A 16638-nucleotide genomic window follows, 5' to 3' on the forward strand; every position below is an offset into this window, starting at 1 on the left:
GTGGCGCGCTCGAGGGCGAGGGTTTGCGCGGCAGCGCGACAGGTCTGTGTCTGGAGTACGAGGAGGGAGGGAAACTATGGAAAGGGGAACGATGGCGGTGAAGAAATGACAAGTTTGGGAGTATAAATTTCACAAGAGTTGTCTACTGAGGAGTCTTCCGCGCATAGGACGATGAAACAAGTGACCATAGGAGGTAAAGTTAGTTAATCTGTGTGCGGAAAGCTCAGATGTTTTGCTCACGATTTACTTTGAATTGTTACAATGAAACTGATCACCACTAGAGACACTTTGTATTGAACGTGTTTCTCACAGGCGCAGTTGAAACTCTAACTGACTTTATTATACATTTGACCGGGTAAGAATTGGATACTTGAAAGCCCGTTCAGAATAAAATCGACTGTAGCCTGTTGTAATTTATAGCATATCTTTACGCAATAGCCTACAGTAAGTTAGTAAACTCATTATGTTGCAGCATGGTGTGTTTTAAATGTTTTAAAATAAAAATGGTTTTAAATTCAGTTTGGCTAAATGTATTGATATCCTTTTGTTAAAGAAGTTGGTCTACAACGATGTACATACAGTACTAGTGGGAGGGGGGGATCCTTTACTATGAAGTTGCCTGAAGTATGCGAGGTCTACATGAAGTTAATATGACACTGGTCCTGGCTGGATAGGTTCGAATAATTCTAACAGCTTGGTTTTGAACGTGTATTTTGCTATTTTCTTTGTAGATGGCCACCACATTACGCATGATTTGAGGTAAGGGCGCCGGAGAATCTCAGCGGGGCCCTTGGCACCGGTCGAGAGAGAACAACAATAGTGGAACAAGAAATAAGGAAATACTTAGTTATATCTCTTCCCAAGACACTCCCTGTAAATCTTTGAAAATGATAAAAGCCGAGAGCAAAGGTGAAAGGACTCTGAGGAGTGCGTCGCCGCATAGAAATGCATACAAGTCGGACTTCCATGCTATCAAGTGCTCATTTGATGGGACGAAATCGGAAGGTGCTGCAAAGACGTATGCAAATGGATCTAGCGACACCCGGGAGGACACGAGGGGGAGGCCTTTTGGCAATCGGGTGAACAAGATAAAGAATATTTTCCTGCAAATGGATGGTCAGCAGCAAGAGAGTCAAGAGGTGAAATCTGAAGTGTTGCTGGTCTCCCCACCAAAGGTACCATTTGCAGTCATCACACACAAAACAAGCTTGAGCAGTGCCACTAGCCCAGAATCTCAAAGTCTAGACAAAAACCCCAAGGGAGAAGATGTCGAAATTGACAAAGCAGCTTTGGCAGAGAAGTTTTGCTCGACCAGAAAACTCTTTGAGAGGAGCATCAAAGAACAACCCGCAGCGGAGAAGTCTACCAACAGAGTTGTAAGCCGGGTGTCCCTGGGCAGTGTGTCTGATGGGGGGAAAAGTACCAGGAGATTGTCGGGGTCCACTGAGACAAGCAACATCAAAACAGAGCCAGGTCCTACACCATTGGTGAAAAGCCGGCCGGATGAGAGGAGTGATACTGAAGAGACAAAACACGTGTCCAGGTTGTCACTGAATGCTGGACCCATGTCCAAGCGGCTAGACAACTTCATTGTGGACAGTGACGACGCGGCAAAAGCCACAGAGATGTCATCTAAAGTATGCGGTCCCACTGATCGCTCACTGCCTACGTCTCTGACAAGGGAAGGTTTGTATAAATCCACCACCCCAACTAGTGATGCCACTAACAAACCCACCTCCATCGTTACCGGTGTCATTCTCAAACCAACCTCCCCAGTCACTAACGCCACCCGAAAACATATTTCCCCAACAGCCAATGCCACCCAAAAACCCATCTCCCCAGAGCCCGTATCCCCGGGCGGCCAAAGCTCTTACAAGCGCTCCGCCTCAACCAGTGACGGTTTCAGTAGACCATCTGTGAGTAGCGATGGAGTAAAACCCTCCAGCCCATCCCCCAGGGATCAAAAACACACTACCACGATTGCCAGTAGCGTTTACAGTAGCAACAGGGCCAAAACCTCAGACCGTGCCAAGAGTGATGGGCATGTGGCACAGAGTCTCACCATGGAAAATCCACCTGCCCAGGCCTCATCTCTGCCTGGTATGGTCCGGGCTGAGCTCGTAGTGGTCCAAAATGAGTCATCTGAGAGCGAGGAGAATGAAGATGAGAATGTCGAAGACAGTGTTTTTGAGGAGATGAACGTGCACCCCCCTAAAGAGCTCAAAGTTGAGCTAAAAGAATCACCAGCAAAGGTGATCAGTCAGAATGATGACCCCCATCGGCAGATCTTAGAGAAAGATGAGGGCAAGACCGCGATTACACTGGAGAAGGAAGGAGAAAGTCAAGTTGAGGAGTTGCAGCAGTATGAACTGAAAGAGGAGAGGAGGGAAGACACAAGTCCTGTAAATCAAACTGGGGGTTGCAATGAGGAAGAGGTGGATGAGGAGGTTGCTGAGGAGGAGAGTGAACAGGTGGAACAAAGAATCAGGGCCAAGGTTTCCCCAGTGGTGTACGGCATAGAGAACGCAGCATTTGTGGACGATAGGGATATTGACCAGATCCTCAAGGAGGAGGACGAGGAGGAGGAACAAGAGCAGGAAGAGCAGCCCTATGAAGAGGACTTTGAGGATGCCCCTGGACTCTCAGATGAGGAGGAACCAGAACCACGGAGGAAGATCAAGTTCTCAACATCACCAATACGGGTAAGAATGTATTTTTTAATAAAAAAGTGAAATGTCACATTGTTAATCTAAACTAAAGTTCATGATAATTGCTTTGATTATTCAACTCATTCAAGAATGCAAACCTTACAATAGGGTTTCATAGCTGGCTAACGTTTGTCTGACCTTTTAAAGGTCTGAGAGGGGTCGGTTGTATATGTGGTAATACACTGGACAATGTCACCGCTGGTGCCCTTTGGATCTAACTTATTAACCATTAACTTCGCTCAGTGTTGAAATATTTGTTGAGGGCATTCTTTGGTGCGTTGACTGACAGATCATACACAAAATGAGTATCTTTGTTCCACATGCTGATGTTGTCATGGCTGCTGTAGTAGTATTGTATCATCAGACCAACCGTGTAATGGATGAAAACCCAAACTATGGCGTGTTTAAGCTTCTGTAAATACTGAGGCATTGCCTAAAGCTGATGTGTCGGAGAGTCACATATTTCTCCTATTAAAACTGCAGAGGATCTAGGCTAGTGGTAGCGGAGACATATTTGCGGATGTTAGTCCGGAATGCTCCGAGGGGTATTTTTGGAAACATTGTTGACATTACATAAGGGCTATGAATGAGGACAGCCGGGAGGGAACTGGAGTGACGTGTGGTGGAACCTGACTTTTACTGTACAGTATTAACAACCTTATCATGGCTCCTCCAGTGACTTGTAGGATGTTGGTTATAGGCCTACTCCCTGAGAAGGATTCTTTCCATTCACTGTTAATCAGCCATGCATACTTGTGAACATGTAAGGACTTTTTTTTGCCAACGTGTAGATGTTCATTCACTCGTATGATCTGATTTACAGATCGGTGCCAAGTCATTTCATGACAGTGGTATGTATGTGGAATTCTTGGTTTTACTATTTAATCTCTGCCTTTTACAAGCAGAACATAAATCCCTTTTGGGAACAAACTACACAATCCAGAACTCCCACCCATCTATTGTGTTAATGATCCTCCAAGTCTATATGCTCAGTTGGCTGCCGGTGAGTGATTTAAAGATGGTAAGCTAGAGGGTATTTTTATCTGGGCCTGTGCTTGGCATTACCAAACAAATGATGTCATTTATTTGATCCCCCCCCCCCAGTGGCAATCATGTAAACAGCATTAACATTGAGTGGGCTGGGTTGGGTGATATCTCCTATTATCACCACATCTAATCAACGTTTTGGTAGAACAGGGGAAAACAAATCACTTCAGGGCATTCCATAGCCTATGATCTGGTCAATGTTTATCCAGAGCCTCAAATGTGTTATCTGAGGGTGTGTATGCCCCCAAATGGTCTGGTAGGGGTTCCTAGGGAGGAGGTCCTGGAAAAGGGGGCCAGTAGCTGACCTGGAGGACGACACGAACAACAGTGCGCTGCATCTGTCCCAGGGATGACGTAGCAGAGATTAGCCTAGCTTTACACTTTACAACAATGTGTTGCATTGTCTTCCTCCTGCTCAGTAACACTTCACATATTGACAGAGCTCAATAACCAGTCCCTCCAGGATTTTGCAATTCTGTGAGAGCTCGCAATTTTAACCAATCACTGCATGAAATGGTTCAATCAAGCAAAACGTCGTCAAACTTTTCCCCTTGTCAGTGCATTTTCATCATAAATTTGACAAAAATATTGGTATAGTTATATACAGTGATCCCTCGCCACTTCGCGGTTCACTTATCGCGGATTCGCTATTTCGCGGATTTTCATAATGCATTTTTTTTTTTTTTGGTGCATTGTGCTCTGCATCCTGATTCGCTAAAAACTCACTCCCGCTTCTTGTATCAAAACATGCTACGAATTGTGCTATCATTTTGTCGTCTCGTGCAGTTATGTGTACGTACATAAAACAGCTTGGCAAATTTACATTAAGTTGGCCAAATTATCTTGTAATTTCGAACATCTCCTAAACCCATAATGTTGACGAAACGCTCTGAAGAGCAGTGAAACGGCCTACACGTGAGTCACTGTATTTGTATACATGTAATAGTTGCTAATTGTAAAAAAAAAAAAAAGTTTTCTATTTCGCGGATTTCACTTATCGCGGGTCATTTTCGGAACGTAACCCCCGCGATAAACGAGGGATTACCTGTATCACAGTATTATTTTGGATGATATATCGATACTTTGACTCCAAATATCAATCAAAATTAGTTTTAAAAAAAACAATATAAATACATACATACATACAGTACCAGTCAACAGTTTGGACACACCTACTCATTCAAGGGTTTTTCTTTGAAAAAGTAAAAATAAAGTAAGCCTGGAGGTGTGTTGGGTCATTGTCCTGTTGAAAAACAAATGATAGTCCTACTAAGCGCAAACCAGATGGGATGGCGTATCGCTGCAGAATGCTGTGGTAGCCATGCTGGTTAAGTGTGCCTTGAATTCTAAATAAATCACTGACAGTGTCACCAGCAAAGCACCATCACACCTCCTCCATGCTTCATGGTGGGAACAACACATGCAGAGAACATCAGTTCACCTACTCTACGTCTCACAAAGACACGGTGGTTGAAACCAAAAATCTCACATTTGGACTCATCAGTCCAAAGGACAAATTTCCACCGGTTTAATGTCCATTGCTCGTGTTTCTAGGCCCAAGCAAGCCTCTTCTTATTATTGGTGTCCTTTAGTAGTGGTTTCTTTGCAGCAATTCAACCATGAAGGTCTGATTCACGCAGTCTCCTCTGAACAGTTGATGTTGATGTGTTTGTTACTTGAACACTGTGAAGCTTTTATTTGGGCTGCAATCTGAGGTGCAGTTAACTCAAATGGACTTATCCTCTACAGCAGAGGTAACTCTGGGTCTTCCTTTCCTGTGGCGATCTTCATGAGAGCCAGTTTCATCATAGCACTTGATGGTTTTTGCATCTGCACTTGAAGAAACGTTCAAAGTTCTTAATGTTCTGCATTGACTGACCTTTATGTCTTAAAGTAATGATGGACTGTCGTTTCTCTTTGCTTACTAGAGCTGTTCTTCTGTATACCAACCACACCTTGTCACAACACAACTGATTGGCTCAAACGCATTAAGAAGAAATTCCACAAATTAACTTTAACAAGGCACACCTGTTAATTGAAATGCATTCCAATTGACTTCCTCATGAAGCTGGTTGAGCGGAGGCCAAGAGTCTGCAAAGCTGTCATCAAGGCAAAGGGTGGTTACTTTGAAGAATCTCAAATATAAAATATATTTTGATTTGTTTGACACTTTACATCAGGGGTGTCAGAGTCAAATGGACGGAGGGCCAAATAAAAAATTTAGCTACAAGCCGAGGGCCGGACTGTTCGAATGTTCATTGAAAAAATTTTAAATGACGCATATAGTCTAGTGAACCTAATTGAACCTACTGAAAACCTAACAAATATATTCCAATATGATCAGATAAATAAAGCAATATTTTCTTATGGCTCTGTCAGTAATCTTTAATTTTCAACAGACACAAAAGACAAATTTCCTTTATATAAAAATCCCCATAACATGAACATTAAATGAAAGAAACCGGTATTCAAGGCACCATCAGTAGCCTATATTTTCTATTTTAGCAAAAGTGGGCTAAATTTACTTCAAAGAAAAAAACAATAATAGCAATTTTCTATCATCCACTCAACTGAAATATTTTTAAAATATAATTGGATTGAAATACAATAAAATAAAGTGCAAAAATCTATTAATCAAAAATAACACTTTGTTTAAGGAGAAGTAACATGCAGTGAAAACAAATATTAAACTTTAACTTTTAAACTTGAACTGAGTAAAAACTCTAAATATGTGATTGCACAGTAATGTTCACTTGTTTGAGGTTGAGGGTGATACTTGGTGGTGTCCCATCTTTTCCACAAGTTCATCAATGTTCGGGGTAAGGCTCTGAGCTGAGGAAATCCTCAGAATTGAGTGGAGGTGTTCAGCAGTAAGTCGACTTCTGTGTGATGTTTTGTTCAGGTTCATCAAAGAAAACAGTTGTTCACACAGGTATGTGCTGCCAAACATAGACAACGTTTGAGCAGCCTGGATGCGCAGCTGGGGCATTGTGTCGGGGAGGAAACGGGCGAACTCCGCAGCACCCACTGCCGCATATTTTGCCCTCAGTGCATCATTGCATTGGAGGTCAATCAACTCCATTTGGAGGTTTGGTGGTGAGCTTTCCACGTCAACAGCAAATGGGTTACCGAGCAGTTCCAACCTGCTTTTTTGTGCTTCAAAGTCAGCAAATCGGCGTCGAAAGTCAGCGGCAAGCATACCTATTTTATCAGCCAACTGTGCGCTCGGGAACGCACTGGTAGAGAGCTTCTCTTTCATGGTCTGGCAGCTGGGAAAGTGGCTCAAATTTTCTTTCCGCATCTGCGTCTCCCACAGAGTCAGTTTGGTTTTAAATGCCTTCACTGTACTGTACATATCAGAGATGACATGATCCCGACCCTGCAGCTGCAAGTTCATTGCATTCAGATGACTCGTAATGTCACACAGAAAAGCCATTTTACACAGAAACATTTCGTCTCGGAGTTGTGTTGTGTCTTTCCCTTTGCTGTCCAAGAACAGACAAATCTCCTCACGAAGCTCGAAACATCTTTGAAGCACCTTTCCCTGGCTTAGCCATCGCACCTCTGTGTGATAAGGCAAATCACCATGCTCCGTTTCTAACTCCGTCAGAAATGCCTTGAACTGGCGGTGATTCAAACCTTTGGCTCTGATAAAGTTAACTGTGCGCGTGATGATGCTCATTACATGCTCCATTTTCAAGGCTTTACCGCACAACGCTTCCTGGTGTATGATACAATGATAAGCTGTCAGCTCACCTGTCGCGTTTTCCTCTTGCATCTTTTCCCGTATCTTCGCCACCAGTCCGCTCCTGTGTCCACACATCGCAGGTGCTCCGTCGGTTGTCAAACCCACGAGTTTTTCCCAAGGCAGCTCCATCTCATTTACACATCTTGACACCTCTTCATACAAATCATGCCCCGTAGTTGTGCCATGCATAGGACGTAAAGCCAAAAACTCCTCTGTCACGCTTAGGCTGGAGTCCACTCCGCGGATGAAAATTGACAACTGGGCAATGTCAGAAATGTCGGTGCTCTCATCCACAGCCAAGGAATATGCAATGCAATCTTTTCCCTTTTTCACAAGCTGCTCTTTTAGATTGATGGACAACTGGTCTACTCTCTCGGCAATGGTGTTTCTGCTCAGACTCACATTTAAAAAGAGTTGCCTTTTTTCTGGGCAAACTTCGTCACAAACTTTAATCATGCAGTTTTTGATGAAATCCCCCTCCGTAAATGGCCGGGCTGATTTAGCGATCTCTTCTGCCAAAATAAAACTGGCCTTGACAGCAGCCTGGCCTTGTGATTTGGCTTTTTTGAACAGAGCCTGTCGAGATTTGAGGCCTCGTTTTAATTCCTCTGCCTTTTGTAGCCTTTGTTCCATGTCCATATTCTTGTTTTTGTCCGCGTGTTTCGTTTCATAATGTCGTCTCAGATTATACTCGTTCAGTACCGCCACACTTTCTCCACACAGAAGACACACAGGTTTTCCAGCTACCTCCGTGAACATATACTCCGACTCCCACCTTGTTTGAAACCCCCGGTTCTCAGTGTCCACCTTCCGTTTTGCCATTTTTGATGGGTATCTGAAAGTTAATTTTACTGTGATGCTGACGACTGCTGTGCCAATAAATATTGAAATGAAGCAGCCTACTGCTCGGTGCGTCACCGTTGCATTGTGGGAAATGTAGTATTGGTGCGTGTAAAAGATCTGCGGGCTGCCGGCTTGCTGCGGTCTGCGGGCCGGTTCTAATAATAAATCAAGATCATCCCAGGGGCCGTAAAAAACCTTCTCGCGGGCCGGATGTGGCCCGCGGGCCTTGACTCTGACATATGTGCTTTACATGATTCCATATGTGTTATTTCATAGTTTTGAGGTCTTCACTATTATTCTACAATGTAGACAATTGTAAAAATAAAGAAAAACCCTTCAATGAGTAGGTGCCCAAACTTTTGACTGGTACTGTGTGTGTGTGTGTATGTATGTATGTATGTATGTATGTATGTATGTATGTATGTGTGTGTGTGTGTGTGTGTGTGTGTGTGTGTATATATAAAATGCTCCAGTATTTTTCATCCTAGAGCTTGTTCTCCATCTTCTTTTTAAATAGTGAGTCAGCATTTTTAATTCCATGACTGATCAAAACTATTTTTCTCATGACTCTCTTGTCTCTCTGCAGCAGACAAACACTGAGTGTATAAAACAAAACATATTGCGTTGCACCTCCTTTTGCTCTCAGAACAGCCTCAATTTGTTGGGCATGGACTCTACAAGGAGTCAAAAGCGTTCCATAGGGATGCTGGCCCATGTTGACTCCAATGCTTCTCACAGTTGTCAATTTGGCTGGATGTCATTTGGATGGTGGACCATTCTTGACACACACAGGAAACTGTTGAGCGTGAAAAATCCAGCAGTGTTGCAGTTCTTGACACACTCAAACCCGTGCGCCTGGCACCTACTACCATACACCATTCAAAGGCGCTTAAATCTTTTGTCTTACCCATTTTTTAATTTTTTTATTTTTATTTAACCTTTATTTAACTCGGCAAGTCAGTTAAGAACAAATTCTTATTTACAATGACGGCATAGGAACAGTGGGTTAACTGCCTTGTTCAGGGGCAGAATGACAGATTTTTACCTTGTCAGCTCATGGATCTGATCTAGCAACCTTTGGGTTACTGGCCCAACGCTCTAACCACGAGACTACCTGCCGCCCCATTCTCCCTCTTAATGGCACACATACACAATCCATAGTTCAGTTGTCTCAAGGCTTAAAAATCCTTCTTTAACCTGTTTCCTCCCATTCATCTCCACTGATTTTGAAGTGGATTTAACAATTGATATCAATAAGGGATCATAGCTTTCACCTGGATTCACCTGGTCAGTATGTCATGGAAAGAGCAGGTGTTCATAAGGTTTTGTATAGTGAGCAATATGGTCCCTGAAATGGCAATAAAATCACAGTATCGAATCGCAATACATATAGAGCAGTGAGAATCGCAACAGTGTGCGTGAAGACATTCACAAACTTGTTCGGCAATTCAAACCATTGCAAACTCCACAATCAAACACAGTTTCAGTAAATAATGAATTAATGCATTAAACTCCTGTGATAAATGTATGATCACCAGGGTTTTTGTCCCGATAACACTAAGATTAGAGGGCGTCTCCATGTTAGGACTGAGCCCTCCGTGTGATGAGGGAGTATCTCTTACCAAAACAAGGATGAGATGTCTCCTGCTATGTGTTGACTCAGAAAGGGAATGCACTATATGGAGAAAAAAATCTTCAACAATTCAATTGCAAGCAGGAATGGTTTCTCTTACAATACTTATCAATTTGTTTCCAAAGTGTAGCCTTACAAGGTTAGAAAGTCAAGTTATGTGTGCTGTATTTGTTCCCTCTCAAATAGAGTACCACAGTATGAGTCATAATACCCATAAACCCTGGCGGTCAAACAAGGAAATGGTTCCAATCGTTTTTCCACCATTCATTTTTCCCAAAGGGGATTTTAGAAACACTTAAAATAAGGGCCGTGTTTCGTGTGAGCATACCCTGTCGGGATGTTTTGATGACCCTGTAAATCTCTCTAGGACAAGGTGACACTAATAGGGATGGGCAACCCAACTGTAGGCTTGCACATTCAGCAAATCACCAGGAGAGGGACTTCCCTTTGAATCCATTTACCAATTACTGTGTTGGTTGTGCTCATAAAATGAATCATAACTGCAGAATTAGCAGAGAGGCCACTCTGGAAATGTTATGTACTTGTAGAGTATATTGTTCCAAACAATCTGTCTTAAAATTAACCAAATCTAAAAGAATAGTTGAGATGAATAATGTATAAAGTCAGTGAAAATGTGTCTTTCAGAATCTAAACATACTCCATATGTTTGAGCACACTATAAGGAGTATAATGAAACCAAGATGTTGTCTGCATCATGTACGGTTAATTTTTTTAATATATATATTTTTATTTCACCTTTATTTAACCAGGTAGGCCAGTTGAGAACAAGTTCTCATTTACAACTGCGACCTGGCCAAGATACCCTACATTACTCATCTCATATGTATATGTATATGCTGTACTCTATATCATCTACTGCATCTTGCCATCTTTATGTAATACATGTATCACTAGCCACTTTAAACAATGCCACTTTATGTTTACATACCCTACATTATTCATCTCATATGTATAGACTGTACACTATACCATCTACTGCATCTTGCCTATGCCGTTCTGTACCATCACTCATTCATATATCTTTATGTACATATTCTTTATCCCTTTACACTTGTGTGTATAAGGTAGTAGTTGTGGAATTGTTAGGTTAGATTACTTGTTGGTTATTACTGCATTGTCGGAACTAGAAGCACAAGCATTTCGCTACACTCGCATTAACATCTGCTAACCATGTGTATGTGACAAATAAAATTTGATTTGATAAAGCAAAGCAGTGCGACACAAACAACACATAGTTAAAAATGGGATAAACAAATGCACAGTCAATAACACAATAGAAAAATCTATATACAGTGTGTGCAAATGTAGTAAGATTAGGGAGGTAAGGCAAAAAGGCCATAGTGGCGAAATAATTACAATTTACTATTAACACTGGAGTGATAGATGTGCAGAAGATGAATGTGCAAGTAGAGATACTGGGGTGCAAAGGAGCAACAAAAAAATAAAATAACAATATGGGGATGAGGTAGATGGGTGAGCTATTTACAGATGGGCTGTGTACAGGTGCAGCTGCTCTGACAGTTGATGCTTAAAGTTAGTGAGGGAGATATAAGACTCCAGCTTCAGTGATTTTTGCAATTAGTTCCAGTCATTGGCAGCAGAGAACCGGAAGGAAAGGCGGCCAAAGGAGGAGTTGGCTTTGGGGATGACCAGTGAAATATACCTGCTGGAGCATAGGGTCTTACAGGAGCCATGTATAGGAATAAAAATGGCCTAAAATGGCCACTTTCCTCATGACATGAAAAAAAATGATTGTTTGTGATACAGATGTAAAAGGCATGTTAGGAATTTAATTGTGAGGTAAAATATTTAAGTGAGAATTGCCTGAACAATCGGAGATACCTGTGGACTTGCCCATTTGACAGTTTGATCTTCACCTTTAGCCTAACTGAAGCATCTTTCCTTTGCACCTCCAGCACAAGTCTGTCCTCGCCTCTAGCGGCACATTACCAATGATGTCCTAGTTCTCTTTACTAGTAGTGCTTGACTGGGGGCTTCCATTGACAATGACTCTCTCCCCCACCAGTCGTGCCCATCCTTTTTCCTCCAACAGAGTACAGGTCTGATCTGGCCCTGTCATGGCGGGCCACTCTGGAGCCCTGGCCTGCTATCAGAGGAGAGATGAAGTGCTTTGTGCTCCAGCCTGCAGCAGGATTAGGTCTCTGTGTGTAACCTGAGCCTGTACAGAGAGGTTGTCATCTGAAGAAGAAAGGTCATCTTTGTCAAGCTGCTGCTGCAGGAGACATCCATTCTGAACATGTCCCCTAACCAAATTCAAAAGGCACTTTCCAGTTGCACATGTGGATAGACTGTTTGTTTTCCTCTGATATTTAATAGATTGTAATTCATTCAGATGAATTGTTTGAGAGATGCATGTATTCTCATCATATTCCATTAACTCTATAGTTTATCTGTTTGTTCTGTTTGATACCGTCTTAAAAAAATAGAGGTTGTCTGGTGTTTTTACTTGGGGAATCCCAACTTTAGGTGACACTCCTGACCCGTGCCCATCAGAAGCTGAGTATTCCAAGCAGAAGTGCCATATTGATTTAAAGGTTAGGCTTATTTATCTTACTAGGTGACACTAAGGACCTTTAAAACATTATTATTTTTTTTACATCTCAGTCTGCTATACTACACACTGGTTCGTTGACACGTGCACACTCATTCATATTCCTACAGTATACGCCAGGAAACAGGGCGGACTGCTGCTCCTTGATTTACTGCGGTCTAAATCTCTCTATTGCTGAAGGTTCCTCAAGTCAGTCCGTGCGTTAATACGGTGGTGGGGAAATATCTTGGTAGTATTTGTCTAGCGGACCACTTTAATGGGGCGTTTGGATAGGATATACTGCATTCCCATTGCAGCTGTGTCAGTAGTAATGTACTGCAGCAGCAGTCCCATGACCGACAGTACAGGCCTCATGGTAAATATTCATAAAACACAGGGCTTATGCCTTAACATAGTCTTTCCCACACATTTGCTTTCGCTCTGAGATGCCTCTTGCACAGTCTATCGTTTTATGTATACTGAACAAAAATATAAACGCAACATGCAAAAATGTCAAAGATTTTACTGAGTTACAGTTCATATAAGGAAATCAGTCAATTGAAATAAATGCATTAGGTCCTAATCTATGGATTTCACATGACTGGGGATACAGATATGGCATCTGTTGGTCACAGATACTTTAAAAAAAAAAGTAGGGGCGTGGATCAGAAAACCAGTCAGTATATGGTGGGACCACCATTTGACTCATGCAGTACAACATAACTCCTTCGCATAGAGTTGATCAGGCTGTTGATTGTGGCCTGTGGAATGTTTTCCCACTCCTCTTGAAAGGCTGTGTGAAGTTGCTGGATAATGGCAGGTACTGCAACACGTTATCGTACACGTCGATCCAGAGCATCCCAAACATGCTCAATGGGTGACATGTCTGAGTATGCAGGCCTTAGAAGAACTGGGACATTTGTGTACAGATCCTTGCGACACGGGGCTGTGCATTATCATGCTGAAACATGAGGTGATGGCGGTGGATGAATGGCACGACAATGGGCCTCAGGATCTCGTCACGGTATCTCTTTGCATTCAATTTGTCATCAATTAAAATGCAATTGTGTTCGTTGTCCGTAGCTTATGCCTGCCCACATCATAACCCCACCGCCACCATGTGGCACTCTGTTCACAACGTTGACATCAGCAAACCGCTCGCCCACACGACGCCATACACGTGGTCTGCGGTTGTGAGGCTGGTTGGACTTATTGTCAAATTCTCTAAAATGACGTTGGAGGCGGCTTATGGTACATACATGAACATTAAATTCTCTAGCAAGAGCTCGGGTGGACATTCCTGCAGTCAGTAAGCCAATTGCACACTCTCAACTTGAGACATCTGTGGCATTGTGTAGTGACAAAGCTGCACATTTTACAGTGGCCTTTTTATTGTCCCCAGCACAAGGTGCACCTGTGTAATGATCATGCTGTTTAATCAGCTTCTTGATATGCCATATCTGACAGGTGGATGGATTATCTTGGCAAGGGAGAAATGCTCACTGACAGGGATGTAAACAAATTTGTGCACAAAATTTGAGAGAAAAAAGCATTTTGTGCTCATGGAAAATGTCTAGGATCTTTTATTTTAGCTATTTTTGCCCAGTGTAATATAACTTTGCTTTTAGTGGCACTTCAAAGAGCTTTTGAAACATTTGGTTGCACCCGTCAGTAGAGGTAAGGAAAGGGTTAACCCCTCCGCACATTCGGAATAGTTTTTCTAGGTGTGTCCTAATCTGAGGAAAATCATGGAGTGGTGTGACACAGAGCTATGTTCAAAATGAACCACAGGACTTACACACAGCACACCCTGCTATCTGTGTCTGCTGGAATTCAGGTTCACCTTGACACCAATGCTATGACCACAGGTTGGAGAATTACAGTGGAGCGGTAACACTCCCAAGTGCCAGGTGTGTTATTATCCTGTTGTAGATACAGTGTAGTACAGAGGTATTATGTACACTGTAGTTCATTCACTGTCCAAAGGGGCTGGGGTAACTACTGTTCTGCACTGCACATCGTGGTTTCAGCCCGGGTGGAGTAGACGTTGGGCGATAAGTTAATCATCAGAGAAAAGTAAATGGCAGCAGGAACCAGGATGTGCACCTGCTGCTCTCACACTCTGCCCCACCCCCACCACGCTGTCACAGGAAGTACCATGCACTGACTCGGTCAAGTAAACACAGACATTGTCCCTTCCCTCACACACAGGGTGTGGTGGATAATATATTTGATAGGGCATTGTAAATAAGAGTATGTTAGTCGTTTGCTGGCTAACTTTTGCGTGTACTGCGAACTGCACTCAACATTGATTGGTTGCAGAGCATTTTATGTCTGGAGTACTTTTTCTTTACTGGCTTACCTATAGTCTCCACTTTCTACACTGTTCTTTCAGGAGTGTACTGTTCGCTGTATGTATAGGGAAGGCATCAGCCATCTCTGTCATGCTGTAGCAGCGTCATTCGTGCTGACTATGTAAGGGACAAACGTCTGCCAGTGGTGACGGTATGTTCCCCTCTGTCCCCCTGCTTCTCTCCGTTTGCTTCAACCCACAAGCATTGAAATTGAATTCCTCGTACCAGCGGCTGTGTGATTACTCTTGTATGTTGTAAAATCTGAAACGGATCCTTTGTTCACAGCAGTGGGCTGTGCCACTCCTCTCCTTCCCACTTTGTTTCCTGCATGTGAATCCTGGAAAGTGAGTGAGGGTAGATATAGTCCGGGCCCACCACTGTGGCCAGGGGAACTCCAAGAGGGGCTACTCCATACAGCATGATAGAGGCCTCTAGTGGCCAAAAGGGCATATTAGCATGGGCAGCACCATTGAGAGTTTCCAAAGTTTTTATGTAGTCAACTGGGTGGGACTTCCAACTTTATTGCCTGATACCTCCTGGTGACCCTGTTGGAGTCATGTCCAACCAGGTCATCAGCAGGGACAAGCCGATCTTGAAGAAGAAAGCCTAAATGGCGCTGCCAATGCTGTCACAGATGCTATAATGGCACAGATACAAAGTTGAGTCCTCTCTCGCTATGGGCTACTCCCTTCCGTCCCATCCACAAAGTCTTATGCTTTCCATTTCCTATCTCTGTTTGGTGGCAACAGGAATGTGTCTGACACACTCCCTCTTATCCAGCCAGCAGAGAAAGGGGGATACTCAGTCAGTTGTACAACTGAATGCATTCAACTGACATTTGTCTTCCGCATTTAAGCCAAACCAGCATAGCCTGAGAAGAGAGTGAGGCCTGGCCAGGATCTGGGCTCTCTCCAGCCACCTGGGCTACTGGGCTGGAGACTGGAGGGATGGGCCTGAATATCAATACAGCTGCCTCAATGCTGCCTTTTAAGCTCTTTGGCACAGGGAGAGACTGGCTGGTCTGGGGCTGATTGTGATTGCCTCATACTGTGTTTCATTATGTGATTACAAATGAGTACATCAATAACTTGTGTTTTCAGCGCCACAGAAGATGAAGTGGTATCAGATACTTTTTATCCGCACGGCAGGACACAAGGTTAATCTGAATCTGCGGGCCATGTGTAAACAAACCTGCTCAACTTGTCTCTACTCCAAGCTCCTTTGATTTTGTGACCGACCGGCTCCATTCAGTCTTATGTTAAATTGTGTGTTTTGTTTTACATTGGATAAAAGTAGAGACAACTGTACAGCAATAAATAAATTCATTAATATTTAGATAAAGTGCACAAGTGCTCATTCATAAATTCACTCGATCATGGGACAAACAAATACAATCACAAGAAAATGGTATATCATACACTACAGTTGAGGAACAGTGGGAAAGTAATGCTGCTTTGAAAGTTGATGAACTTGTAACCCCACTTTTGAGAAAATGCCCTTTGAATATTTTGGTACCTACTGGAGAGCTTTTCTTCGTCTTCACCCATTCAGCATCGTTCACACCATGTTAAGCTTTAGCCCCAACCATCGCTTTAAGGATTCACATGTGAGGCTACTGTATGTACTAAACAACCAAAGATTTCAAGAGGCTGGTTTATACTACTTGCGTGTTCGTCAATTTAATCTGGAGTGCCAGAGTGTGCTCTGGGCGTTCATAAACTTAGAGCGTTGTC

The 16638-nt window shown here is 43.0% G+C and overlaps 1 protein-coding gene across 2 annotated transcripts in view; it reads left to right on the forward strand.

Annotated features, from left to right (window-relative positions):
• Nucleotides 1-16638, forward strand: part of ppp1r9ala (protein phosphatase 1 regulatory subunit 9A-like A) — a 39334-nt gene continuing 22696 nt past the window's right edge. For both annotated transcript variants that reach the window (XM_055870552.1, XM_055870553.1), the window contains exons 1-2: nucleotides 1-193; nucleotides 732-2702. In XM_055870552.1, coding sequence (XP_055726527.1) covers nucleotides 888-2702 — 1815 coding nt within the window. In that variant the 5' untranslated portion in view covers nucleotides 1-193; nucleotides 732-887. The remainder of the gene's footprint in view (nucleotides 194-731; nucleotides 2703-16638) is intronic.

This window comes from Salvelinus fontinalis, chromosome 19 (genome assembly GCF_029448725.1).
Source record: "Salvelinus fontinalis isolate EN_2023a chromosome 19, ASM2944872v1, whole genome shotgun sequence".
Lineage (NCBI taxonomy): Eukaryota > Metazoa > Chordata > Actinopteri > Salmoniformes > Salmonidae > Salvelinus > Salvelinus fontinalis.